The sequence below is a fragment of the Dendroctonus ponderosae genome, unplaced genomic scaffold, assembly GCF_020466585.1.
Source record: "Dendroctonus ponderosae isolate FM_Combo_2020 unplaced genomic scaffold, Dpon_F_20191213v2 Dpon_F_20191213_4, whole genome shotgun sequence".
In the NCBI taxonomy this organism is placed as follows: domain Eukaryota; kingdom Metazoa; phylum Arthropoda; class Insecta; order Coleoptera; family Curculionidae; genus Dendroctonus; species Dendroctonus ponderosae.
In genome coordinates this window covers 11,919,241-11,943,189 of record NW_026018611.1, presented here as the reverse complement: position 1 = coordinate 11,943,189, position 23,949 = coordinate 11,919,241, and the positions used below count along the sequence as shown (strand labels likewise).

The window sequence follows — 23,949 nt, the reverse complement described above, 5'->3', positions numbered from 1 at the left end:
ACGCTTTTTGAACTGCACTACTCTTGATATACGTTTCATACAGTATTCAGCTTCAACAAATAGAAAATATCTGGGAATTGAGAGCATCCACTCACCAAAGAAATTACTTATTCAAAGTTGTGTTCTTTGGTTAAATTAAAAAAATACTTGGGGCTAAACACGTTTGGTAAAGCAGTTAAAAACATGCAACGTGTATCGTTGTAGGTGGTTAGAAGGTCCAATTTCATCAAATTCATCCAATAGCATTAAATAAATACTTTCCAAATAAATATTTTTGAAACGCCGTTATGCAAGTCGTTACAGTAACTACCTACTGGTCGAAGTGATAAATGATTTTTTAATGTCTATTAGTCATTCACCTGTCAGCGATAAGTGTGTTGGTAAACAAACAACCCAATCGTTTGATTTTAACGGTGGATTTGTTCAGTAAATACCAATCGTTTTAAAAAGTCGTTATATCACTTAAATAAACAGAAGTGACATAAGTGCGGTTCTAAAAATCAATGCGGTATGCGAAGTATATTGATACTTGAACAGAACAAGAAATATCACTTACCATTTCGTCTAAACTCTTCAAATCATTGGTGACAATTTGTGGAACAGGGCCGTACATCATGGGGGGTTCTTCTTCAAACTCGCTATCGCTGTCATCATCATCTAATCCACTGCTGTTCTCATTTCCGTCGTTGATTCCCAATTTCTTCTGATCAGCTGCGATTTCTCGATCAATTTGCCGTTCCATCTGGACTAGCATTGGAGCCAACATACCGAACCTGTTGAGTGAAAAAGGCTGTAATAACAATGTACAGTAATACCTAGCAATTAATTTCAGGTTATTTTAAATTTATTCAAAATAACTGCACTTAGCAGCACTCGTTTTATTTTTCTAAAACTCACTTGGCTCCTCTTCTGGCAACTTCCAATAAACACAAGATGACATGTTTTTCATTCTTTCGCATGATTAAGTCGTCCGATTCGAAAAGGAGACACTCGATAATTTCCAAGCAAAATCTGCACCACTTTATGAAGTTGCTAACGTTGTCTCTGTAACGAAAATTTACAGTTATTTCAGATTGAAGTTGCATACCAATAAAATGAATAAGCAAGACCATAATTTTTTAAATTATTTAGTTTCCAAATGTGTGATTTGTTGTGATCAATTTTCCTGAATGATATTAGTTGAATCTTATAAGTCACCAAACCAAGGGCGGGTTTAAAGCTTTCTGCTGGGTTTATGTCGACTAATGATATTTGTGTCTAATTTCATAGATTTAAGAAAATAAATTCTTTGCATGATGCAAATACCAACACGACGGACACGCATATTAACAATATTATGCTCTAATTATAATTATAATACGGCCCTATTTGGATCATTGAAAACTAGTTCTAAAGCGAGTGATTTTGTCTAAAAACCGTATTTTGCAAACTTGAAATCAGTTGAGAAACTTGAGTCATAAGAGTTTGAAGGTCGAAAAGACGATTTTTCAAGACAAATGTTATCAATGTTTTCTTTGTGGATTTAAGGTCGCATTTTTTTTGGAAAAACAGGTTTTTGTATGTAGGCATGTAGATATTTTTCTGCATAATTGTTAAAATCGGTCCAATTTGGAAATTTGTTGAAAAACGTACGATTTTCTATAAAAACTAGATTTCGGAAATTGCAATCGGTTGGAAAACTTGGAAGGTATGATGATTTGAAAGTCAAAAAGGCGATTTCCGGTCAAAATAGTTTTACCTCGATTAACTAATTTTTAAAATAGAACATTAGATTCTTTGCAAACTGTATTCCCGACACATTCACTGTCTTTACGAAAATTTGTCTTTGCAACAGTTTGGAACGAAATGGGCTCTGAATATTGGCAAGTGACACTCTCAAACTTGCACAAACTTCCACTCTTTACCCTGTAACTCGGTCAGTTATCAACATTTCTCAGAAATTCAAAAACTCGCTGATAGCCTATAGACTTGGCGTAAAAAGCTGTTTCAGGGCCAAAGTTCATTTTGGTCAGGAAGTTTAAAGTTTGGAAGATTTGAAGCGCTGGTTGTTCCTTATTTTTAAGAGAAACTTAATGGTTAAAAAATATTTGCAATTTGTTTTTAATTCTGAAAATTTTCAAATGTTTTAAAAATCGGAAATCTGCAAATTTTTCACTTGAGAGTCGAATTTAGACAAAATGCCACTTTTCAATAACATCGTTTTCGTTGAATGTTGCAACGTTTCGACTGTTCCAATTGCTCATACCTACATTCTTTTGCCCGGAACGTCGTTAAATGTTTGAAAACTTCCAGAACCCCCAAAAAGCTCGAAAGAGTAGCTATAAAAACTATTCCAGCCTCATATTGGATCACTTTGGAGAATAAGGCGCTTAATTTCTTGATAATAAGCTCACTTTTGCAAGTTTCTTTCATTCCACATTTGAGAAGGGACGATTACGAACTACACTCTTTGGTATTAATTCAATAAATAAAAAAAACTATTTAGGAGATACTTTGAATGAGAGAAAGAAATTATTGTGAATTAAGACAAAATGTTCTAACAACTCTCATGCCAAAATCATCGGAGCCAAACCATGTTTCTGAACCTTAAAGAATCAAAACATTCCTCAGCAATTCAGACAGGACCGAGGAAGCCGAGGATCGTTTAGCCGATTTTCATAAACTCTGTTTCCTATTAAAAACTAATGCGAAAGTGATTCCAAAATTTGCGAACAGGCAAGAAAAAGGACGGATAAATTGATAACTTTTTTCTTTTTTATGTTTGCCATTTTAAAAGGAGATATATATTTTTTTGTAACAATTCCTGAACATCTGAAAAGTTGTACTATAAGCCGCCACCGATTTTATGACCGAAAATTATGACTTCTTTAGTAGTATTTTAGCCATAAATGATTGTTGGAATTGGGGCTTGATTAAAAGCTTGACAAAATTTTGAAGTTTTTTTTCATTTCAAATGAAGCAGAAAAAAAATCAAAAATTATTGTCGTTTACTGAAAAAGCTATTGTTCGATTTTATAATCAAATTCTGCTAAAAAGAGCGATACATGGGCGAGTTTGGTGGAAATAACTGTTTCTAAAGCGAGGTTTTTTGACAAGTATCGGAAATATTTGTGTACCTAATTTATTTTAAAAAGTAGAAATGTGTTTGAAGTTTCCATTAAAATACGTAATTTGACTGGTTCAAATTAGGGTATTTTAAAACTAAATTTTGTAACGTCTCATAAAAAGTTCATTGGCTCCTGACGGGCTGAAATGAAATACCTAAGACATAAAAATCGGTTCCGAGACAAAACAAATTTGACGCCAACCTGAGAAAACATGCTAATGACTCCAATAATACGAAGGGTATTAAATGAAACAGAATCGTCTATAAATAGTGAAATGTGAAAAGTCTTCGTTTGTATTTATGTGCATGGGGTGTTAAACAACGACTTATGGCGATAGATTATTTTTGTGTCTGCCTGTTTGTTAATGTCACAAAGTTCTCGTGCATAACCAACAACTTGATTGATTTATTGCCGCAGAGTCGAAAGAAGTAATTATATTAAATTTAATTAGGACTATTTATATATTGCCGAGCTCCGTTGAAATATCACTTCAGGTTTTTTTTTAACGTTTTTCATCTTCCACCAGACCATTTTATAGCCAAAGCTAACATATGCTTCATAAATTGACTTTTTGGTTTATTATAGGTTATTATAGGCACACGTGGGAAATTTGTCTTTTTCTATTCACGAGTACATTCAGGTGTGTATTCAATTTTGTACTGGTCGGATTAGATTCCAGAGAAAAGCACCCAAGCAGCCTGTTCAGTAATCTACTATGCAAATGCAAATATTTATAAATTCAACTAAAATACGTTTTGGCAATGAAATGAAATAAACGCTTTTAAGTCCATTTTTATTCACCGAAACGGAAAGGTCAAAACGTATATAATCAAAACATATTTACGACGGAAATCTTTTGTAACAAGAACACTTTTTGGTTCAGAAGCGAACAGTTTCACCAAAAGATTTATCCTGGTCTTCATAAATCTACCACGTTCTTGTAAGAATGCCTAAGAAGAACTTACAACTGAACAAAATAGGAAACTCAAAGCTATTAGAAGCTTCGAAAAGTATTGGTCTGTTGAATGAGCGTCGATATTATTAACCGCACAAATCTATTGCCGATAATGTCACGTAAAGATGATATTTAAAACCGTAATTTCAACTGTACAGATTGCATTCTGAATAATAAGTTTGCACTTCATAAACTATAGCTGCTAATTGGCGATAAATAAAGATTACCGGATTTCTCACTATTTCCTTTGCATATAAATGAGCATCATCAGTACGAAAAGTGATTGTATGTGATTTTTATTTATAAATGAACACTATCTAGATTTCTAGCAAAGCGAGCCAGATATATGATAACCAAGTCCTGTTTACTGCAACGAGATCATTAAAATCGTCGCAATTAGAGCTGGAATTATTAAATAAAAAATTGCGGGTTAATAAAATAGCAGATTTATGAAAGGTTTGGGTGCAGAGCATCCGTTTAATTTACCCATTTTAAAAGCGAATATACCTAGTTGTTTTAGTAGTTTTCCCCGCTTTAGAAAAAATATTGTTGAGTAAGACGCGGTATTGATCGAAATTTTTTTCATACGTATATTTTTATTAAAAATCAATCTGTTTAATTCAACTTTAATGCCAGTAGAGTACTTTCCGTTTGTCATAACTTTCATCCTGTTATGCCAATGACTGCAGGCTAATCACGTGCTAAGTGCAATATGTGCATCATATGCACCATTACGTATGCATGAATTTTGAATATCTCAGCTCCATATCCTTGTAGGAACTTATCGCATTATTTTATTGTAATACACCGGATGTTCTGTGTCCTAGATATTGGTACGGAGGTTGGAAATACATCAAAAAAGCCAATATGTGAAACTTTACAACATTAATTGCATATGTCAAGTTATATTTTTAACATTTTTATTGGTGCTGAAGTGTTTTACTTCTCTGTAAAGTGTGAAGTTTTAATTTGAACACATTTTGTCAATTTGTCACATGTTCTGCAAAGTTCTAGTCTGTTTTGTATGCGATTTATAAATTTATAAAAGAAGTTGGGAAATTAACTTGCACATTAATTAGGTGTTAACTTGACTGATTGAAATAAGTGGTTTTGATTTTGTAGTTTGCAAATAGTCAACAAGATGCTTTTGAACAAATTAAGAGATATTTACAATAGAAGGACTTGGTTAAAATAATCTATAACTGATGTGCTTAAATATGAAGAAAATAACTAAATATGCGTCCGTCTACATTAAAGCTCCATCTGAAGCCAAAACAATCCTGCTCAAGAACTTTAATTCTCAGAAATATTGGCATATTACTTTTAAAAATCGTGTTTCTCTGCATGCCAAAAGTTGTTGCTCACAAATTTATGCGTTTTGCAATTTTGCAAATATCGGCTCATGCCCTAATTATTTGTGAGATGGCACATAATCGACTTCTGTGTGGATTATGCTTATGCTGCTGCTGGGACTAATTAAGAAGGAGAAATTAAACGTTTAAGTTATGGTCAAAATAAAACCATTAAAAATGAAGCCATATTTGACAAAGAAGAAGAATATGCGGCCCAAGGATTTTTCTACCAAGCCACAGTCAACGAGGATATTCTAACACAAATCATGTTAAATAACGAAATTATTAAGGTCGGAAAAATAAGGGAACTAATATGGCTAGGAGACATTAATAACAGGAAAATAAGTGCGATGATAAAAAAAATTATAATGACAAAAGACGTATTATATCTGTGTGGCAAAAAATATCCTACAAATATTAAACGGTAACTTTGTATATGGAAAAATACATAAATACAAAGAAGATAGATACGTATATGCTAGATATCAGGAAGCAAAGTGGTGCTACTTGTGGAAGCGGCAAAATTACTAGTCCTAAGAACGCAAATGACAAATTAACAAAAAGCCGCAGGAAAATTTACGTTTCATCACATAAATGATAACCTTAAGAAACTGGATCAAGAAACGTTGCGAAAACAATACCAAATTTTCTGAGTGAAAAGTTGGAAAATAAAATCTTCAAAAGTACGTTAGAGTCAAATGAACAGAGCAAATGATGAGAATCCACTGAAACAATAACACCCACTGAAAATCCTACTGATTGAACTGGAAAAACGAACTGATGACTTTCAAAAATTAAATAAAGATAAAAGCAGTTATTACAGAAACACATGCGACAATAAGGCAAAAATAATTGGAAGGAAGAACAAATGCTGAAAAAAACATGTAAAAACACCCTCAAGAAATATTTAGGGAAGTAGAAGTAGTAGTATTGTAGGGAGACCTGATGAATCCGGCGAATGGGCCTTAAGGGCCCTTTTTGCCATATCCCCTCCATCCATCCCCACGTTACCACTCTTGATTTTCGCCACCCAGGCTTCCCGTCTGCCTAACAAAGGCGTCCTAACAAATCCGTCCACTCCAAGAAAGACAATTCTATGCTGGAGAGTGTGGAGGCCCCAAAGAGGCGCCTCCTAGTAGATGAGCAGCTATTTTTTTTTCTTGAAGTGCCTATCCGCTCCGCATGTTGGCTATCAGCATGGCTATTCTTACTTTGTTGATGGTAATTCGGAAAAGTTCCGCTGATAATCTGTCAAACCACGTTCTAAGATTTGCCAACCAAGATATTCTCATTTGGCCGGGTCCTCTCCTGCTGTTAACTTTGCCCTGTAGGATTTCCTGATGCAGACCATGTCTATTTGGGTCCCTCATTATGTGTCCGAAATACTGAAGTTTCCGACATTCTACGATATCCAACAGCTCTGGTTCTTTTTTCATCAGTCGCATTACTTCTGTGGTGGTAATTTTTTGTGTCCAAGATGTTTTAAGTATTCTCTTGTACAGCCAGAGTTCGAACGCTTCAATTCTCCGCATAGTCTCTTTAGTGAGTGTCCATGTTTCCACGCCATACAGAAGGACCGAGAAGACGTAACAACGCAAGAGTCTAAGCTTCTAAGGATAGATTATGCCTTTTAAAAAGCGAGCCCATTTTAATCAACACAGGGCAGGCCTTCTCGATGCGACATCGTGTTTCTTGAGAGTTGTCCCATATCTCGTTAATGATTGTGCCCAAGTATGTGTTCTGCCTTATTCTTTGTGATTCTACTGTGATTGATGTATAAACTGTCTTCCGGGATGTTTCTTTTACTTACTATGAGGAGTTTGGTTTTGTTTGTGTTCATTTCTAACCCGTGCTGTGAGCTAATTTTGGTAACCCTATCCATCAAACTCTGTACTCCTTGCAGATTATCTGCAAACATGATGGTATCATCTGCATATCTTATGTAATAAGTTTAGTACCCTAATTGGTGGTTTGATGTTTCCTCCGCCGTTCCACATTGTGGACACACGGGGCTATCACCAATTCCCAGTAGGTGTAGGTGCTTGTTCAGACCACAGTGGCCTGTCATGACCCCAACCATAGTTCTCAGGGCCCAGCGACTCCTTGACACCAACCATTTGAGGATGTTGCCTTGGCGTCACTTGAGATTCCAATCAACTTTTCGGCTTGTCTACACCCTTCCGCATTTATCTACATCTCTGTGGTGGCTCTAAGACCCCAGCCATTTAGAGCGCTTGCTTCCTGAGGGTTACTTAACCCTATGTGAGGTTCTGCAGATATTGGGCTCTCAGAAGATCTGATCCTTCCCAATGCATTGGCCCGCTCGTTTCCAGCGAAACTCATGTGCCCCGGAATCCACACCAGGTTCACTTCCTGTCCTAGTATTCCTTTCTTTTGTTGAGATTTCGAACCTCGAAAGTCCGCTGTCAGGTGGGACCACATTTGCACATATGATTGGAAGAGGAATGTGTGGAGAAAGTAAAAAGGGATATACGAAATGCCAGATATATATCCTAAGAGCTAAGCAAATTATTTCGACAAAGTATCTCAATAAGCAAAAGATATCAGAGAAATGGAATACTTCATAGATGACCACCATATTAAAAAACGAAGGAGAGAAAAGTGTATGTGCAAATTACAGACGAATGCGAGTAACCTCCACGTTCACCCGAGTATATCAGGAAGGTGAATATAACAGAATTGAGAAGGGTTGGAAATCAAAAGGAGTAGAATAACTTCCGACTAGGTTACTGTTTACCACAAGGTATTTCTGCAGCTTCTTCTAAGGCCGGCAATATTTCACTATTTATTACCTCTAGGACTTTTCGCTCTCTTTTCAATAATGTTTTCCGCGTATTGAGTGAATTCAGAGTGATACTACGGCGCTCTTCATTTTCTTAGGTTCCTCTTGATTAGAAGTCTGGCTGTGTCTTTCTTGATACTGTCTTTTTCGGTCTCTTTTGGGTTTTTCCCTCTAGACATGGATAATTATTTCACTCAATGGCCACCTTTCTGCTAATGTGTTTAACCCACTCACGTTTTGAACGATTTCTTTTCGATTTGATAGTATCTACCTCACCTTCACTGATACGGTCTGCGCTTGAGTACTTTCTACTGGCAGCTTTTGTTCAAAGAGGAATTCATTATGTACATTTTTTGTTCCAATGCGAATTGCAGCAGTCGTAAGCATCTTTTATTTGGTATGAAACATTTTCTCACTGAAATTGCTCACTACAGTGCAAATATATTTGGAGAATATGTATATGTCTGCGCCGCTTTGTAAACACGTTGAAGCGTAGGTCTAATTTTTTTTAAGTGGCACCCTATCTTCAATTTGGTAACAACAATGTGCATTTTTTATCTTTCTATGGTCACAGATGTACTAAGTACTTTTCTATATGTATAAGAAAACCGACTCTCCCTAATGTACTATCATCAGCTTCTGTCAGAATCCAACCAAACAATGTTTAGATTTTAATATTAAATATATTCCTACTTTCCTTCTCACTTTTGCTATCTTCATGGGCAAAATCTGATGGCAAAGTAGATATACATTCGAGTACATTCAGATTTTTTCTGTAAAATAACGGTTTCTATTCATATATAGAAGATTCTCATTCAAACGATTGCTTCTTTGAAAACTTTTGTGAATGCGTCTCATTTATTTTATGTTGTCGCTATTGAAGCCGGCGCAAAACAATGTTGCACCCATTTAATATATCATATTTCTATGAAACTTATAGTTTTCTTATACTTATACAAATAGTAGAATTCACTCACTCAATGGCATCTTAATTTTAGGCCTCCTTTGTTATTTTTTTGAAATTATATTTTCAAGAACAAGTAACATCTCAATTTTGGTAAAATTTACCTTTTGTTAACCCGCTCCTAGGAAAGTATAAAATGAAAATTTTTCTACATCAATTGTTTCACAGAAGTTACACGCATTTCTTCACGACCACGCAAAATACAAGAAAATGGAGAAAATCTTTTTATTTGTTGTTTTAAGCACCTACTTCCATAATATAATATCTCTTGAAGCGCACAAAATCGCACTTCAGCCTACATTAGTTGAGAAAATTCTCATAGGTCAATGAAAGTGTAAACATCCATTATGATAATAACAATAATGCAGTATTGATTTTTTTCTAATGGTTTCATTGATGCATGCTTAATATGGCATAAGCTGAAACTAAAGTGTAAACGCTGATTATATGAACACGTTTCTCTTTATTCGCCAGAACTATTGGCCTATTTGCTGCCAATATTAACACATGTGTGATAAAATTAATTTTCACTATTATGCTATGTAGGTAGCAAAACTTTTATCCAACCTTGAAGTTTACCTAAACGAATAATTAGCATATGACACCAAAAAATTATACGGAAAGCGCCTGAATTGGTGCAAAACAAATTAATTTCAGTTGCCTGATACGCGTTAAATAATCGAATTCGAGGCTGCTTGAAATGAAGAAAGCATTAAGTATGCGTGAGTAAGAATTAAGTAATTAACTGCATATGAAATTAATAATGAAAAAATAATATTTAGGACTGATGAGGCCAGTAGAAAAACCACTTTGTTCCCAAACCGCAAATTTATTAAAATGGGAATTTGAAATAAAACAAGTAAGCACAAGTAATTAACTTTAACTCCTCACTCTTTTATAACTAAGGACTAATAAAGTCAATTTGCATGAATGAATTAACTTGATCATTAACGTTAATCTTCTGAAGGTAGCGCAAAAGAACAGATTTCCACTTCAAAAGGCAACGCCTTTATGGAACAATTAATATCACAGGTACAAAAGGCAAAGTCATTATGGTAAATTAAATTACAATCAAATTCTGGGTCTGGTTCTGGCGCGGCTCCGACTCAGTAAATGATAGAGATAAAATATTTTGTTAAATCAAGAAGAATCGCTTTATAAATGTAAAATTATTTTGTAAAAACAAATTTTTTTATTTCTTACCTTGCGAAGAAAGTCCCCGGCTTTGCTGTAGTAAAGTATTTTACATCTGCAATTTTGATCACAGTTTGGGCTTGTGCTAATGATCCAGTTACCGATCTGAAAAGAGCAAAATATTATATTTCAGTGTGAATGCTATAACAAAAAAAAACAATGCCATTTACAATTTCCTATTTTCATCAATTGATTCAACAACTGATGAAAGAAATTGTAAGATTCACACAAACCATCGGAAACCGGAATTATTGCTTGCCTTAATGGGCACACAGCTCTTAATTGAACGAAAACATCAATAGGAACATAAAATACAAATAACCCAATAAGACAATAAACCAATTAATTCGAAGAATTATTTCTACCAGAGACAAGAGAGAATCTATAAGGCGGGACTGTTTCTTGTCTCTGATGCCTATAGCTTACAAGGCGTGCCGAAAACTGTATAGGGAAACTCTCCAAAACTCTGCAAATGAGGGTTTTGGAAGCGACACTGCGAAATTACGTTGGAAGAGCCCAAAGTGAATTTTGCCGATAGGATTGTTTGTTATCATTTCATGATTGTGAATTAGAATCGTCAATATTTTCACTTATCTGCGTCTATACTGCTGACTTTAAATCCAATTTTTCCCCAGGAAACTAAGGGAAATTTACAAGGAAAATTTAGTTTAATGGGTTCAAGTTTCCCTTGTAATGTCCCTAGACACATTCGCTAAATAAAAATTTTGGAAAAACTCGATTAGATTTAGTTTCAAATGGGAGACTTACGAAGACTTATGGAAACAAACGGGAGATACAGAGAAATTTACGATTGGACCTATCAATAATTATGAGCGATAATGTCTTTAAAAACTCTGTAGTCTAGAAAAGGATCCATATATTTCAAGAAACAGAACATCAGTCGACTTAAATGACAACATCCAACAAACTCTTCTTGCATATTGAAATGCTTTAAGGCGCCTTGACCGATTAGGTTTATACTATGTGTACAACAGGGCATATTCCTCATCCAGTTCCTTTAACTCTTCTTCTTCTCTCTTTGACAATCGCTTGGACGGATCCTTCTCGATTTGGGATAATCGGAATAGTTCCTTTGCGTTTTGTATACCAGTCGAATGTTCCTCAGCCATGCCTTGTTTTCTTCTCGCTCCTCTACGTCCTTTCACTTTTCCCATCATGATCAGTTGTAGGATCCTGTATCGTTCTCCTCTGCAGACATGTCCACGGTATGACATTCTTCTGTATCTAAACGTATTTAGCTGTAAACGTGTTGCGTTGGACCTGTTTAGTACCATTTCGTTGGTCTGTATAGCTGTCCAGGGTAATCTCAGCGCTCGCTGGTGTAACCACATCTCGAACGCTTCGATATGAACACTGACCATATGTAAAATTTTACCATTGTCTGCAGTAATTTTAAGTTCAGGTTATCATTGGAAACTAGTGGTTTCATTTTTTGGAATGTTGTTCGGGCTGTCTCTATTCTACACCCTATTTCTCTATCTGGGTCTAGATGTTCGGTGATATAACATCCAAGATACTTAAACCGGGCTACTCTGTGTATAKTTTTCGTATCCATCTGTAGTGCAGCATCAGGATGAGGCTGACGACTGAAGACCATAAAGTTTGTCTTGTTGATATTTATGTTGAGCCCCATTTCTTGTCCTTCTGCGCTTACACAGTTTAGCAGATGTTGCAGGTCCTCTAGTTTGTCGCTTAGGATGATAGTGTCGTCGGCATACCATATCGTATTTACATATTCTCCATCGATTTGTACTCCCATTTCTTGCTCTTGAATAGCCCGTTAAAATATTTTTTTTCTGAATATATGTTAAAAAACAATGGGGGCAGTATGCAGCCCTGTCTGACCACTCGTAGAATTTGGCTTTCTTCCGTTAGCTTTCCGTTCAGTCGTACTGTTGCGTTCTGTTTCCAGTGTCAATATTCGACAATGTTAAAGTCCCTGCTGTTCACCTCCATGTTCTTTAAGRAGCTTCCTGTGTTGTGGTCTGTCGAAGGCATTCTCGTAATCAACGAAACACACRAAAACGTCTTTGCGCTGGTCACGACATTTTTGTAGTAGTATGTTCGGAGCAAACATTGCTTCTATAGTTCCCAAAGCCTTTGTAAATCCAAATTGAGTTTCTTCTTCTTCTAAATCCAAATCTGTCTCACATTTGGATTTTATCCTCCCGTGAATAATTCTGGGAAAGCCCTTTAAGGTGTGGCTCATCATGTGGCACTGCATCGTTTCGTTCCGGTGGCTTTTTTGGATTTTGCAGATTTCACTGCAAATAAAACTTCACACTTGAGAGTTTATGCTCCTCCGTCTATGTCAACGCAGTCATCGAAGTTAGATTCTTTCGGTCTATCATCATCAAACAGCTCTTTCATGTATTTGAGCCATCGTCCGAGAATTTCATTTTCATCTAGGATATTTGTGCCAACAGTGTCTACTAGCATATTAGTGGTATTTTTCTTGTTACTTCTCTTAACAACTATATTGGGAAAGGTGTCTGTTACGACCGTCGATATTTCTTGAGAAATTTCCCATTCTTGACACATGCCCTTAAATTCTTCCAGAAAAATGTGCTACTGAATACTTTCCCTGTAAGTATAGTACTCTAGTAAAACACTTGTCATCTCATTTTTGTGATTAATGTAGTGTGCAGTAATGGATATATAATTTTTGGCATTAATCGATGCCCAGCCATCAGTAGTGATTCTCACTATCTCGACGCTTTTTCGTGTAGGTAATGGGCAATCAGGATTCAAAGCTCTACATACTTATCTAAAACTTGGATTATCTACAATATGAAAAGGCAAATAGCCTTTCAAGCCAATCGTATGGAGTATTTTATTCCATTTGTTGTCACGCGGATTTCGTCGATTGTTGCTTAATTTTGAAGTCTTTTATAATTTTGAGCGGATTTGAGTATTATTTGAATCTGGCTTTATTACAGTTTGCGATTTCTTCAGTCGAGTCTTGATGAATAGTTTAAGTTTTGACAACGCAGTAGCAGCATCAACAGAAGTGCTTGTAAAATTAACAATTCTTTGTCACATTTACTGTAGTTCAAGAGCAGCTAACAGTAGTGAAAGCTTATAAAAATTAAATAAATTATACATATTTTCTTTAACTAGACCGTAAGCGTAAATTGGCAGAATATTGATCCGATTCGCACGATATATCAAAGCAAGGGTATTATTAAGCTGTAACTAAAACAAGATGAAACTATTTCATGTGTTGTAGCGAATTTACTTTCTAAAACAATACTATTTTTCTATTTGTTGTTAGAAAAACGTATTTTTCCCGACAAAACAAACAATAGAAAAAAAAACGATTGCAAATTTGATTTAAATCCATGAGTTTAGCAGAGTAGCTTAAATTATTGATGGTCGGATATTCCAGCCAATAAATCGATTTACCAATAACTAATCACTCGAAAAACAATAGTGTCGGTATTAATGCTTGTTTCGCATCAGCAGATAATTTTTCTGGTTTACAGAAAAACGAGTTTTTTCAATAATCGTAAAATCCAGCAACACTTTTACCATCAATAAAAGCTGTTATTAATTGATATCCATTAGGTAATGTTATTCATGCCATATATGGCGACTCAATTAGCGACTTAAGTAATTTGCGCTATTTAGATTCTCGTGCTGTATATAAATAAATAAAAAACTCTTCAGTAGCGGTTGCAAATCGTTTATACGCATTTTTACTTTTAACAAATTACATTAAGCAACATTAGCCGTCATTAATTCAATTTTGATTTGACAATAATCTACTATTATGAATTATATTGAAATATTAAGTTACTACATGAAAAACATGACAAAATCATTAAAAATATGTGAGAACACAACAGTTCTGGAACATGTTAACTTTTTCACTGGAACTGCTCCTATTGAGCAAACATATTGTGGATAGTTTGTTCTTCAGAATAAAGATTTGGGTGCAAAAAGACTACTGAATTTAAATTAAAAACCTCATGTGCAATATCTTTGTAGTTTCTAGGTAATGTCGCAAAATGTACCCAAATTTAACCATCCACTGATAACGGTTTTTACATCAACTAAGCCTCGTTCAAGGTTTTATGCTTGCACATTGAAGTTACGCTATCAACTTGCCACATTATTGTTGCCAAAGATCCGACACTGTTTCAATGACGACACAATTTAACGATGCCAATAAGCAGGAAAACAAAAAGTTTAACAGTAATTTGACTTAATTGATTGATTCCTATTGTTCGAACATACCTACCCATTTTTCATATGTCAGATACATTAGGGTTTGATAATAGTTAGAAAAAAAATGAAGCGGAAATCGTTACACTGCACAAGTCAAAAATCAATTATTGAAAGTCATTTTTTATATTCGAATATTCACAGTGTAAGTCATGATGATCCGCTTTTTGCTATTTGGAAGATTTATTGACATGACATCTTCAATTAGACTTAAGAGTAGAATCATTCTCTTGTGCCGTTTGCTTTTACGGCGCCGTTTAGACTTCTAACACTCCTGTAGGGGTCGGACTTTTGTATGATTCTTCATCTCTTCCCACCTTTACCGCAATTATCGTTTCTTCATTATACGAACGACTCTTTAATTAGTTATTTAGTCAGTCTTTGATATTCCCCACACTTTTTGTAAAGCCACATTTCAAAAGTAGCTAATTATCTGGTGGTTGCTTCTGTTACTGGAATTCCTGTTAATATTGTCCAGTAAAAGTAAAACTAAATTAGTAAATCTAGTAACGTTTTAATGAGAAATCCCTTCATATTTTAACGACACCGCATCTCTGATTTCACTAAGATTACCGCTTCACGCTCAATAATCTTGTGATATATCGAAAGATCTGCATAAACGTATGGAAGACGAAATATAAACATTAGCGTTAAGCATCTTCACACGTCTAAAATAATGCTTGAAAAAGGCTTTTGTTGATTTGGTCGCACCTCTGAATCGAAACGGCGATAGTTTCTGTACGTGCTTCAGTCAAATGGGTTAATGAAAAAAGTGGAATAAAAAATTACACAAATATTTGAAATGCATTAAGATTTTTGCGCTTTATACATTTTTTAAAAATAATTTGATACTTAAAAGTAAAGTGACGAAGTGACAAATATCGACTTTTGTCACATATACTCTTAGGAAGAAGCATCTGGCAAAGAAGAAAACAAACAACCTCAGAACTTTTTCGGATAGTCACAAAAATGAGTTATGGCTATGATGACCGCAAGGTGCCTATAAGATGTTTAGAGGCCGATTTTCCAAAATTTACAAATTTTATATTATGTTTTATTTCTGTTCTGCAGCCACCAATCGCCCTAAACAAGCAACAGTCCAACACCATCATCGTCCAACATTTTTCGGAATCGCGAATATAATTATCTGGCCCTGAGGCTTATCCTCCTTTCATGTGATTAATGGCTACTTTGACTCCTTCTGGTGTAATGGAAGAACCTGACTCACTATATGTGTGTAGGATTTGTTCTTACATCATAAAAGTTATTTTTTAATTCAAACTTGTCAGGGTTTCGGTATATTTTGTTTTCTACAATGATTTTACTCTTACTTATTTTAGCCATTATTATAAGTTCATATCGATATTCTCTCGATAAAAACGGTCATATTCCATTTTTGATTTCTTCACGATTAACTGTGTTACTTTGGTCTCAAAATATACGAGAGTGGCCACACAGACGGTATTGTCTTATCCATCAGACACTCAACACGTAATAATATGCAATATTAATACTGAACCAAAACGGATACCGCAGTTAGGAAGAGGACCAATAAAGACTGCTCATATTTAGCCCAATTACTTCCTTTTCACATACAAACCGTAGTACTTAAATGTATTTTGAAATTTAAATATCTCAAAAGCTTTATGAAAATTTTACAATATTTTGTACACGTATGTAACTCGTTACGAAGAACTTTGAACTGCTGCTAGAATTGGTATTTTGTGTACCGTATACCGGTTTTCTGCAAAAAAAATATCTAAAAGCTCGTTTTTCAAATTAGGAATCAATTAATTTGTATTTCGCATTATGATAGTACATGTACTTTCTGGTAGTGAGTCAACTATTGTAAAATCAAAGGACTTAATATTCAAGATAATTTTTTCTTTATAGTGAGAAGTAAGTTTGAGAGTTTGGCAAACATCCCATACTAAAATTGCACTATTATGCCTTGTGTAAAATATATTTTTTAATTGTACGTATCATCTTTTTATCGATTATTCTTGACCATACGAGGATTAGGAAATAATTCCTCAAGCGTGGGTTATTAATCTGGATTTGCAGACGTTGAAAATTTCTTCTCCTAGTAAAACTTTCTTCAAATGATAAGTGGTCTAATTACGCGCCTACAAACTATTGCATGTGGGTGCCACGCATCTCAATTATATATGGTTGTAATATCGATATCAGCCAGCAAATAAAGAATAGCACAATCATCATAGTTCATTATGCGTAGGGGTATTTTATTTTCTGTGTAGTTGATGCGGGTGGAATTTTTGCAAACTGCAAGGTGGGTCTACTGATTTTTGCTTTTTTATTACTAGTCTAAAAATTTAACATTATGAAAATAACTCTGCCGTAGACGGCCCGGCCAAGCCCGGTTTGGGAAAAGAGGAGGGCTGAGCGTGGGGCTAATCAATCCACCTCGTGAAAAAAGTATGGGTTACGAATAAGCAACAGAAGCCTCGGATCAGAACGGATACACTAAGGCAAAGAAAGCAAAGAACAACGTAAGAACATATGAATATTGGAACATGGAAAGTGCTCAGTTTATATCGATCCGGTGCACTGTGCAGAAATAAAAGCGATCAAAGAAATGTAAAGAATGAATATGGATATCACCGCTTTGTAAGAAATACGATGGCCAGGTCATACTGACGTTGGGAATTCAGTACTTTTCTATAGTCGTAATGACCAAAACGCCAACGCTTTCTAAATAAGTTTTCCACTCAAGAAATCTTTGCTGAACTCAGTTTTATGGTCGGAGCCACTTGGAGACAGGATGTGCATATTAGGATAAAAGGAACCACAGCTACTCCTTATATCCTATCTAGTTCCTTTTATCCTAATATGCACATCCTGCCTCCAAGTGGCCCCGACCATAAAACTGAGTTCAGCATGATCAGGGTATAAAAGATCTGCTTTACGACACTTTGGAGAGGAAACTAGCCCAACGTCCCATACAAGACATGACACTCATCCTGGAAGATTTTAATGCGCAAATTGGACAAAAAAAGGCCCTAAGAGCTCATGTGGGCATGCACAGCCTGCACAATGGCTCCAACGACAACGGTTTAAGACTGCATATCTTGTAGCAACAAATAATATGTTAATAAAGTCCACACTGTTTGATCACAAAGATATACACAAAATGACATGAATATCTAATGATGGTGTAACCAGGAACCAAATAGATCACGTTATAATTGATGCAAGGCACGGACGTAATGTACTAGACGTGAGAAGCTGCAGGGAGGCAGAGGCCGATTCATATCATTTTCTGCTCACAGCCAAGATTAAAGCCAGAATATCTACAGTGAAGAACAGGTGAACCAACCGTCAGTGGGCTACAGAAAAGCTTCAGCAGACAGAGCTAAGAACTCATTATCAGGAACAACTTGAGCGACTTATCAGAGAAAATGTGTAATTATCGAATAATTACACAAGCAGCAAGGTGCTAGGTGCTAGGGGGAAAATCCAGGAGGCAACACAAAAGCCACTGATATGATGAAGATTGCGAAGATGCTATGGACAAGAGAAATACTGCTAGACTCAAAATGCTAAAAAGTCCCACAGTCGAGAACAGGCAAACAATCAGACCTCGCATCACCCTAATAAAGAAAGTGCTAAGAGGAAAAAAGAGAGAATGGCAAGACAGAGAATTAATTGCACTAGAAGAAGATGGGAAAGATAACACATTCATATAACAAGAACATTCTACCAAAAATTACGCTCTACAAAAGCAGGATTCAGACCCAAGATCGATAATATCTTAAAGAAGGAAAATGTAGATCTAATACTGACAAAGTAGAAATATTCAAACGTGGAAAACTACTTTCATCATCTACTTAATGGAGGAACTGGTGAAGAGGGGGAAGACTGGATCTGCTGGCTGCGGAACAACCCCGTGAGATCCCTTCTAAAGAGGAAATTACAAAAGCAATAAAGAAATAAAAAAATACGAAAGCCCCTGGCGGAGACCTAATCACAGCCGAACTTCTTAACTATGGTGGCGATACTATCATAACACTGATAAATCTGAAAATGAGTTCGAAATTTACTATAGCAGGTTAAAAAAAATATTATAGCAATATTAGGGCCGTTGAACTGTGAGAGTTCGAGTTTTTTTTATAAGATAACGTTGAGGAAACATCGGAATCATCCCGAAACGACATTTTTTTAAACAAAAGTTTAAAAACAGTTTTTAAACAAAAAAGTGCATCAGACTTTTTGAAAAACTCAACAGTTTTCTAGTTAATTTAGATTTCAAATTCATGCGCATGAGAAAATCAACCGGCTTTTCGTGTTCTAGAAAGTTCAAAAGGTTCAAGCGTCGATCCCTTACTTAAAAACACATTTAAAATAATTCAAAATTTGAATTCTCTCGAAAACTATAGAGTTTCAAATAGTCTAAAGACACACCTTTTTACCAAAGAACTGTGTCGTTTCGGGTTAGGTGTACCTTGTTTTCTCAAACCATATAAAAAGTTTCGACCAGTAAGATTTTTTAACGTCCTTCTTACATCTTCTAACATTTTTTTCTAAATGCCCCGTAGGTTTAAAATATTTGTGAAACTTAACATGCATACCAAATTTCATGTTTTTAGGAGTACAATAGGCCCTTAAAGACTTTCTGATTCAAATTCGACCATCCTGCCTAAAAGAACATTTCATTTTCAAGAAAGTTCACTTGGAGAAAAAAATTGGAAAATATAAAATTCACCTTTATTTTGTATTTGCAATTGAGTATAATTTTTGGGTTCCATTTCCATTATCGCCCCTTTAAGATCGGTTGTTAAAACATTAACTTCTCTAGTAAATATTTTTAGTTACAGTTAAAATTACCTGATTTTTTTCGTATTCTGTTGCAAAAAGTAACCTTTGAAAGTAATTATCATTAAACAGATCGTCTTACATTTTCCATTAGCGTCTATATTAGGAAGAACAATCTCCTAATTACCTGCCATTTGCTGAATAGTTCATGGTGATAGTTAAAAAAAAATGTAATTTTTCCATTGTTTTGTAATTTATTGCCTTTCTTTGAACCTAACGAACTGACAATTTGCTCTATAATAGATTAGTATGCCAATTTTGCTTAGACAAGCCCATATCAATGGATTCTAACTACTTACTTGTTTTTTTGCGTGGCAGTTCATTTTAATGGTAAATAATACCGGTCAATTCTCTACTTGGTCGAATATCTTAAAAAAAACGCCCACAGACACATTAAAACAATAAAATTCAGATCAGCCAATCAAACCGATTTCGTTACGTTTTTTTTGGTTTTTCCTGATTTGGTATGCATTAACGAGGCATTTGCCGCTCATTTAAAATCACCAAGTTTGTCGAGTAACAAATTGGCTTATTCAAAATGTCTGATGAAATTATGTGCTAATGCTAATCGATTAAGTTGCTACTTTCAATCGAAATCTATAGGTATTTCAAAGACACGTAAAACATGTAAAGTTTTGAAGAGTGGAGCTATTTTCATATACAAAAGTTCTAAGTACCATACCTAGTCATCGCTGCTTTTCTTGCTTGCTTCTTCTCAACGTATTCTGCTGCCTGAGCTTTGACGGCGTTCGCATGCTGAAAGAGAAAAAAACATGTCAATCATTTAAAATCGAGCTTTAATTTAAGTATTTTCTGAGAAGCGGATCTTGAGGTCTGAATATGATCTGCAAAGACTTGCAAATATATTTGAAATATGTATAGGAATCTACCGAGTTAGCACGAAATACATTTGACAACAACATTTTGCACTGAAATGAGTTTACTTTTCCATAATGAATTAACACAGATATTTTCTTTTCTTTAGTATTAAAAGTTTTAAACGAGGGTAGATGTTGAAATACAACATTTGCATTTTACTTGACAAAAAATATGCAGAATGTCCCATAAGTACGAGATAAAAAAGTTCTTGAAGAAATTCTTTGGCTGAAAAGAAGAGATTCTGGTCTGGGTTCTCTTTTGTTTGGAGAAAGTTGTTAAGAAATATGTCTTTTGTAATTTTGGAGAATATTGCTATGTATTTTAATAAAAGCTTTGCTGTGGATTTGTTCCTAGTATACTACCTAGATAGAATTGTTGAGTGTCTTGATAAAAAGAAATATCAATAATTTTTCATAAGGATTTATACCGAGACACAATAAATTATGTTTTCTTGCCATTTGCCAATTTTGCACATATTACAGTAAGCTTTATTATAACTTTTAATTAGATACCAATAAAAATATGTGATGCACAAATATCAATTTTGTCATTTAATGTTTTTATTTACGTAACCACGTAGCCAAGAAAAACACCATTGAAATTCATTGAAACTGGATAATATTCTCATACTAAACTATATCCATACTAAACTATAGCCTATGCTATAAATATAGCATAGGCAAATTATCAAATATATTTCGCTTTGTTTCGAATCGTACGAAATAATCCTTTTCGGTTGTGGTGTAAAACTTCTTTAAAGCTCCCCTCGATTACAGATATTTCAACTTTCAGCAATCTAATTTAAAACGATTTACTTAACGAAATTGGAGATGAGCCACACGGGCTAGGCATTGACCTCAAACTGTCCAGTTTTTCACAAATTCTTTTTTGTCCATGCAAATAATTTCTCCCGTACATTTTTATGTAAGATGTCTTAAATTAAAAATCTTTGTCGGTTATTTATTTATTCGAAAACACCACTTGAATTAAATTTATCAGCGTTCCTGACCAACGTAAAACATTCGACAATTAATTTATTATAAAAAAGATCATTGCTTGCAAGGAAACATAAAAATTTGCTTGCCGAAAAAACTATTTTACGAATAGCACGAAAATTTCTAAAAAAACTAATACAACTAAAAAAGTGAATTTACTCCAGTTACCAAGGAAAATGTTCTGATCGGCTTATTGTTACTACACTCTAGAATTTACTACTTGCCCCATGCAGATGGGGGCGGTAGATTTTTAGAAATATGAGTCTTACTTAGCAAGAAATTTACAGCAATATTATCAAAACTTTGACTTTGCAGATGAGCCACACATTTTTTTTTAATGAAAATTAAGTCAATTATTGTTCTTTTCAGGTAAAGAAGGTCACATAATCATTTTGCTCATTGCTTATGGCACTCCTCCTATTTCTAAGCTGTTAAAATTCTCCTATTGGAATGGAAACTTGCAAAATTCAACCGAAAAGATGAAACGACCTTTTAGTGGTGGCAATACATTGTTCAAAATTAGTTCGTAATTGTATTCGATTCTTTGACAAGTGGAGAGAAATTATACAAAATGCAAAAAGTAATAGTTAGAATGTTAGAATTAATTAGTCCTAAATCACATTTCACTTGGTAAATTAGATTTTAACAATCTTTAGTCTCAGACTCGTCGTTTTTTAGTGCGGGTTTAACTTTGTTCATATTTACATTAATCGGTTATTGAATATTTTATTCTTTAAGACCCCTCACACTGCCCAGTTTACTACTAACTTTTGGCTAAATGCAAGTGTAGTAAAATCATAAAAATTTTATTTGATGTTTAATTTAATGTTTGCTTTACAGAACTTGATGGTTTAGTCTGAATATAGTTCTCTTTGATTACATTACGTTACTCAGTGGTATGAAATAAGCATCTATTATATTAATTTCAACCTTTATTCTTGCCTCGACTGGTTTATCTGTCTGAAATACTCTTAACTGTAATTATTCAACCAATTAATTCATTACATATACTGGGGCTATTTACAACTTATTTTCGAATATTGGTACCTTGGACTGGCTAGTTATTAACCAACGAATTTAATTTGAATTACAATGAATCAAATACTCAAATTAATCAATATTTTTTCCAATCAATTCTGGCTTGTTATGCATGTAGCAGTAATTTCATAATATTGATAACCATAAATGTCTAGTTGTTAATGGTGTGTAGTAAATTCCGTTTCCAAATAACTAACTAGATTTGAAAAAAATATCCAATAATATATTTAGCTTGAACAACTTTTTCCAGTGCTGTAAAAATTGATTATTTTTTTAATTAATTGTGTAAACTGTAGGAAAATAAAACATGCCACATTTATATGTGAGGTTTCCTACTAGCAAATATTCTATTGAAACTTTCATACAACCGCGAGATCACAGTGCAGCCTTCAAACAAATCATTTTTTTCTTTAAAAATTTTGTAACATAAAATATGAGCAATTGTTCCCGCATTCCGTCAACAATTATTAAATGAAAACATCCACTAAATTATGTATTTATTCAATTTGCAAACAATGCAACAAATATAATGCAATGATGAATAGCACCTACATACACATAGTTGCTTTTGTGTTAATGTGATCAAATGATCGTCTACCATGAAAATATCTAATTGCCAAATCTAGCAAGTTGTTGACTTTCGACACCGCCACATTACTTTAAATTCAACATAATATAAAAAAACTAGTAATTTAATACAATACCATAATAACAGCCGGATTATGTCGTTTTTGCTGAATTTGATAGCTATTATTTTTAACTTAAATGTTCATTGTATAATATGGCAAACCAACTATGAGTCATAAGTCGTAGGCAATTTATCTAGAGGGTTTCCTKAAAATTATTTAATAGYTTGCAACAAAGATCGACGTGAACAACYCATATAAAATTAAGGWTGGATAATTTGAAATCATAATTTGTACGTTACAAAGTCAATTGCATATTACATACAGATTATYTTGCTGAGAGCAGTTAAGAAACAGAATGTGAAAAATCAAAGCAAAGWAAATTAGTTTAGAATCACTACTGATTTAAKATTAGACATTTATCGAACCAATGGATTTTTAGAATCTGCAGTTTACAATCAAAATATATTTAATGAATAGTTTTCCTTAKCTTTTATTTAACACTATTAGTGTAGACAAAAGTACTKACTAATGGAGCATAAAACAAGGTATTTACAATTATGTAATTCGACACAATTATTTCACTGTTTCWGCTATATTTGAAGAATAGCCAACCATTATTTAAGCTACTGTTCATGTGTGTTGACTTGCATAATTCGTGTATGTTCAAACTAATATGTTTTATAAATGTATTATTATTATTTTTACTAACCATCTTGTCCAACTGCAAATTTATATTTGGGATTCAAAATTTTTGTGTAATCTGGAAATTTTATTGTTGCACCATTTAATACTTGAGTTTTTTTCTGTTTCAAACTACAACTGGAAATTAGAAAAGTTGTTTTAAGATAAACGCAAGTGACTGAAAAGTTCATTAACTAACCTGAATGTTGAGTGGCAACATACAATTTATTTTGCAACAGCAAAATTTTTCTAATTTTATATTTTGACTAAA

The 23,949-nt window shown here is 34.2% G+C and overlaps 1 protein-coding gene and 1 long non-coding RNA gene across 5 annotated transcripts in view; one reads left to right on the top strand and one right to left on the bottom strand.

Moving 5' to 3' along the window:
• Positions 1 to 23,949, bottom strand: part of LOC109537780 (GAS2-like protein pickled eggs) — a 136,215-nt gene that overhangs the window by 47,833 nt on the left and 64,433 nt on the right. For all 4 annotated transcript variants that reach the window (XM_048665992.1, XM_048665993.1, XM_019904666.2 and 1 more), the window contains exons 3-6: positions 20,139 to 20,212; positions 10,385 to 10,480; positions 898 to 1,044; positions 557 to 773 (exon numbers count right to left, since the gene is read on the bottom strand). In XM_048665992.1, the coding sequence (XP_048521949.1) occupies positions 557 to 773; positions 898 to 1,044; positions 10,385 to 10,480; positions 20,139 to 20,212 (534 nt within the window). The remainder of the gene's footprint in view (positions 1 to 556; positions 774 to 897; positions 1,045 to 10,384; positions 10,481 to 20,138; positions 20,213 to 23,949) is intronic.
• The window catches only part of LOC125504257, a 40,036-nt gene that overhangs the window by 12,922 nt on the left and 3,165 nt on the right, over positions 1 to 23,949 (top strand). The window lies entirely within an intron of this gene.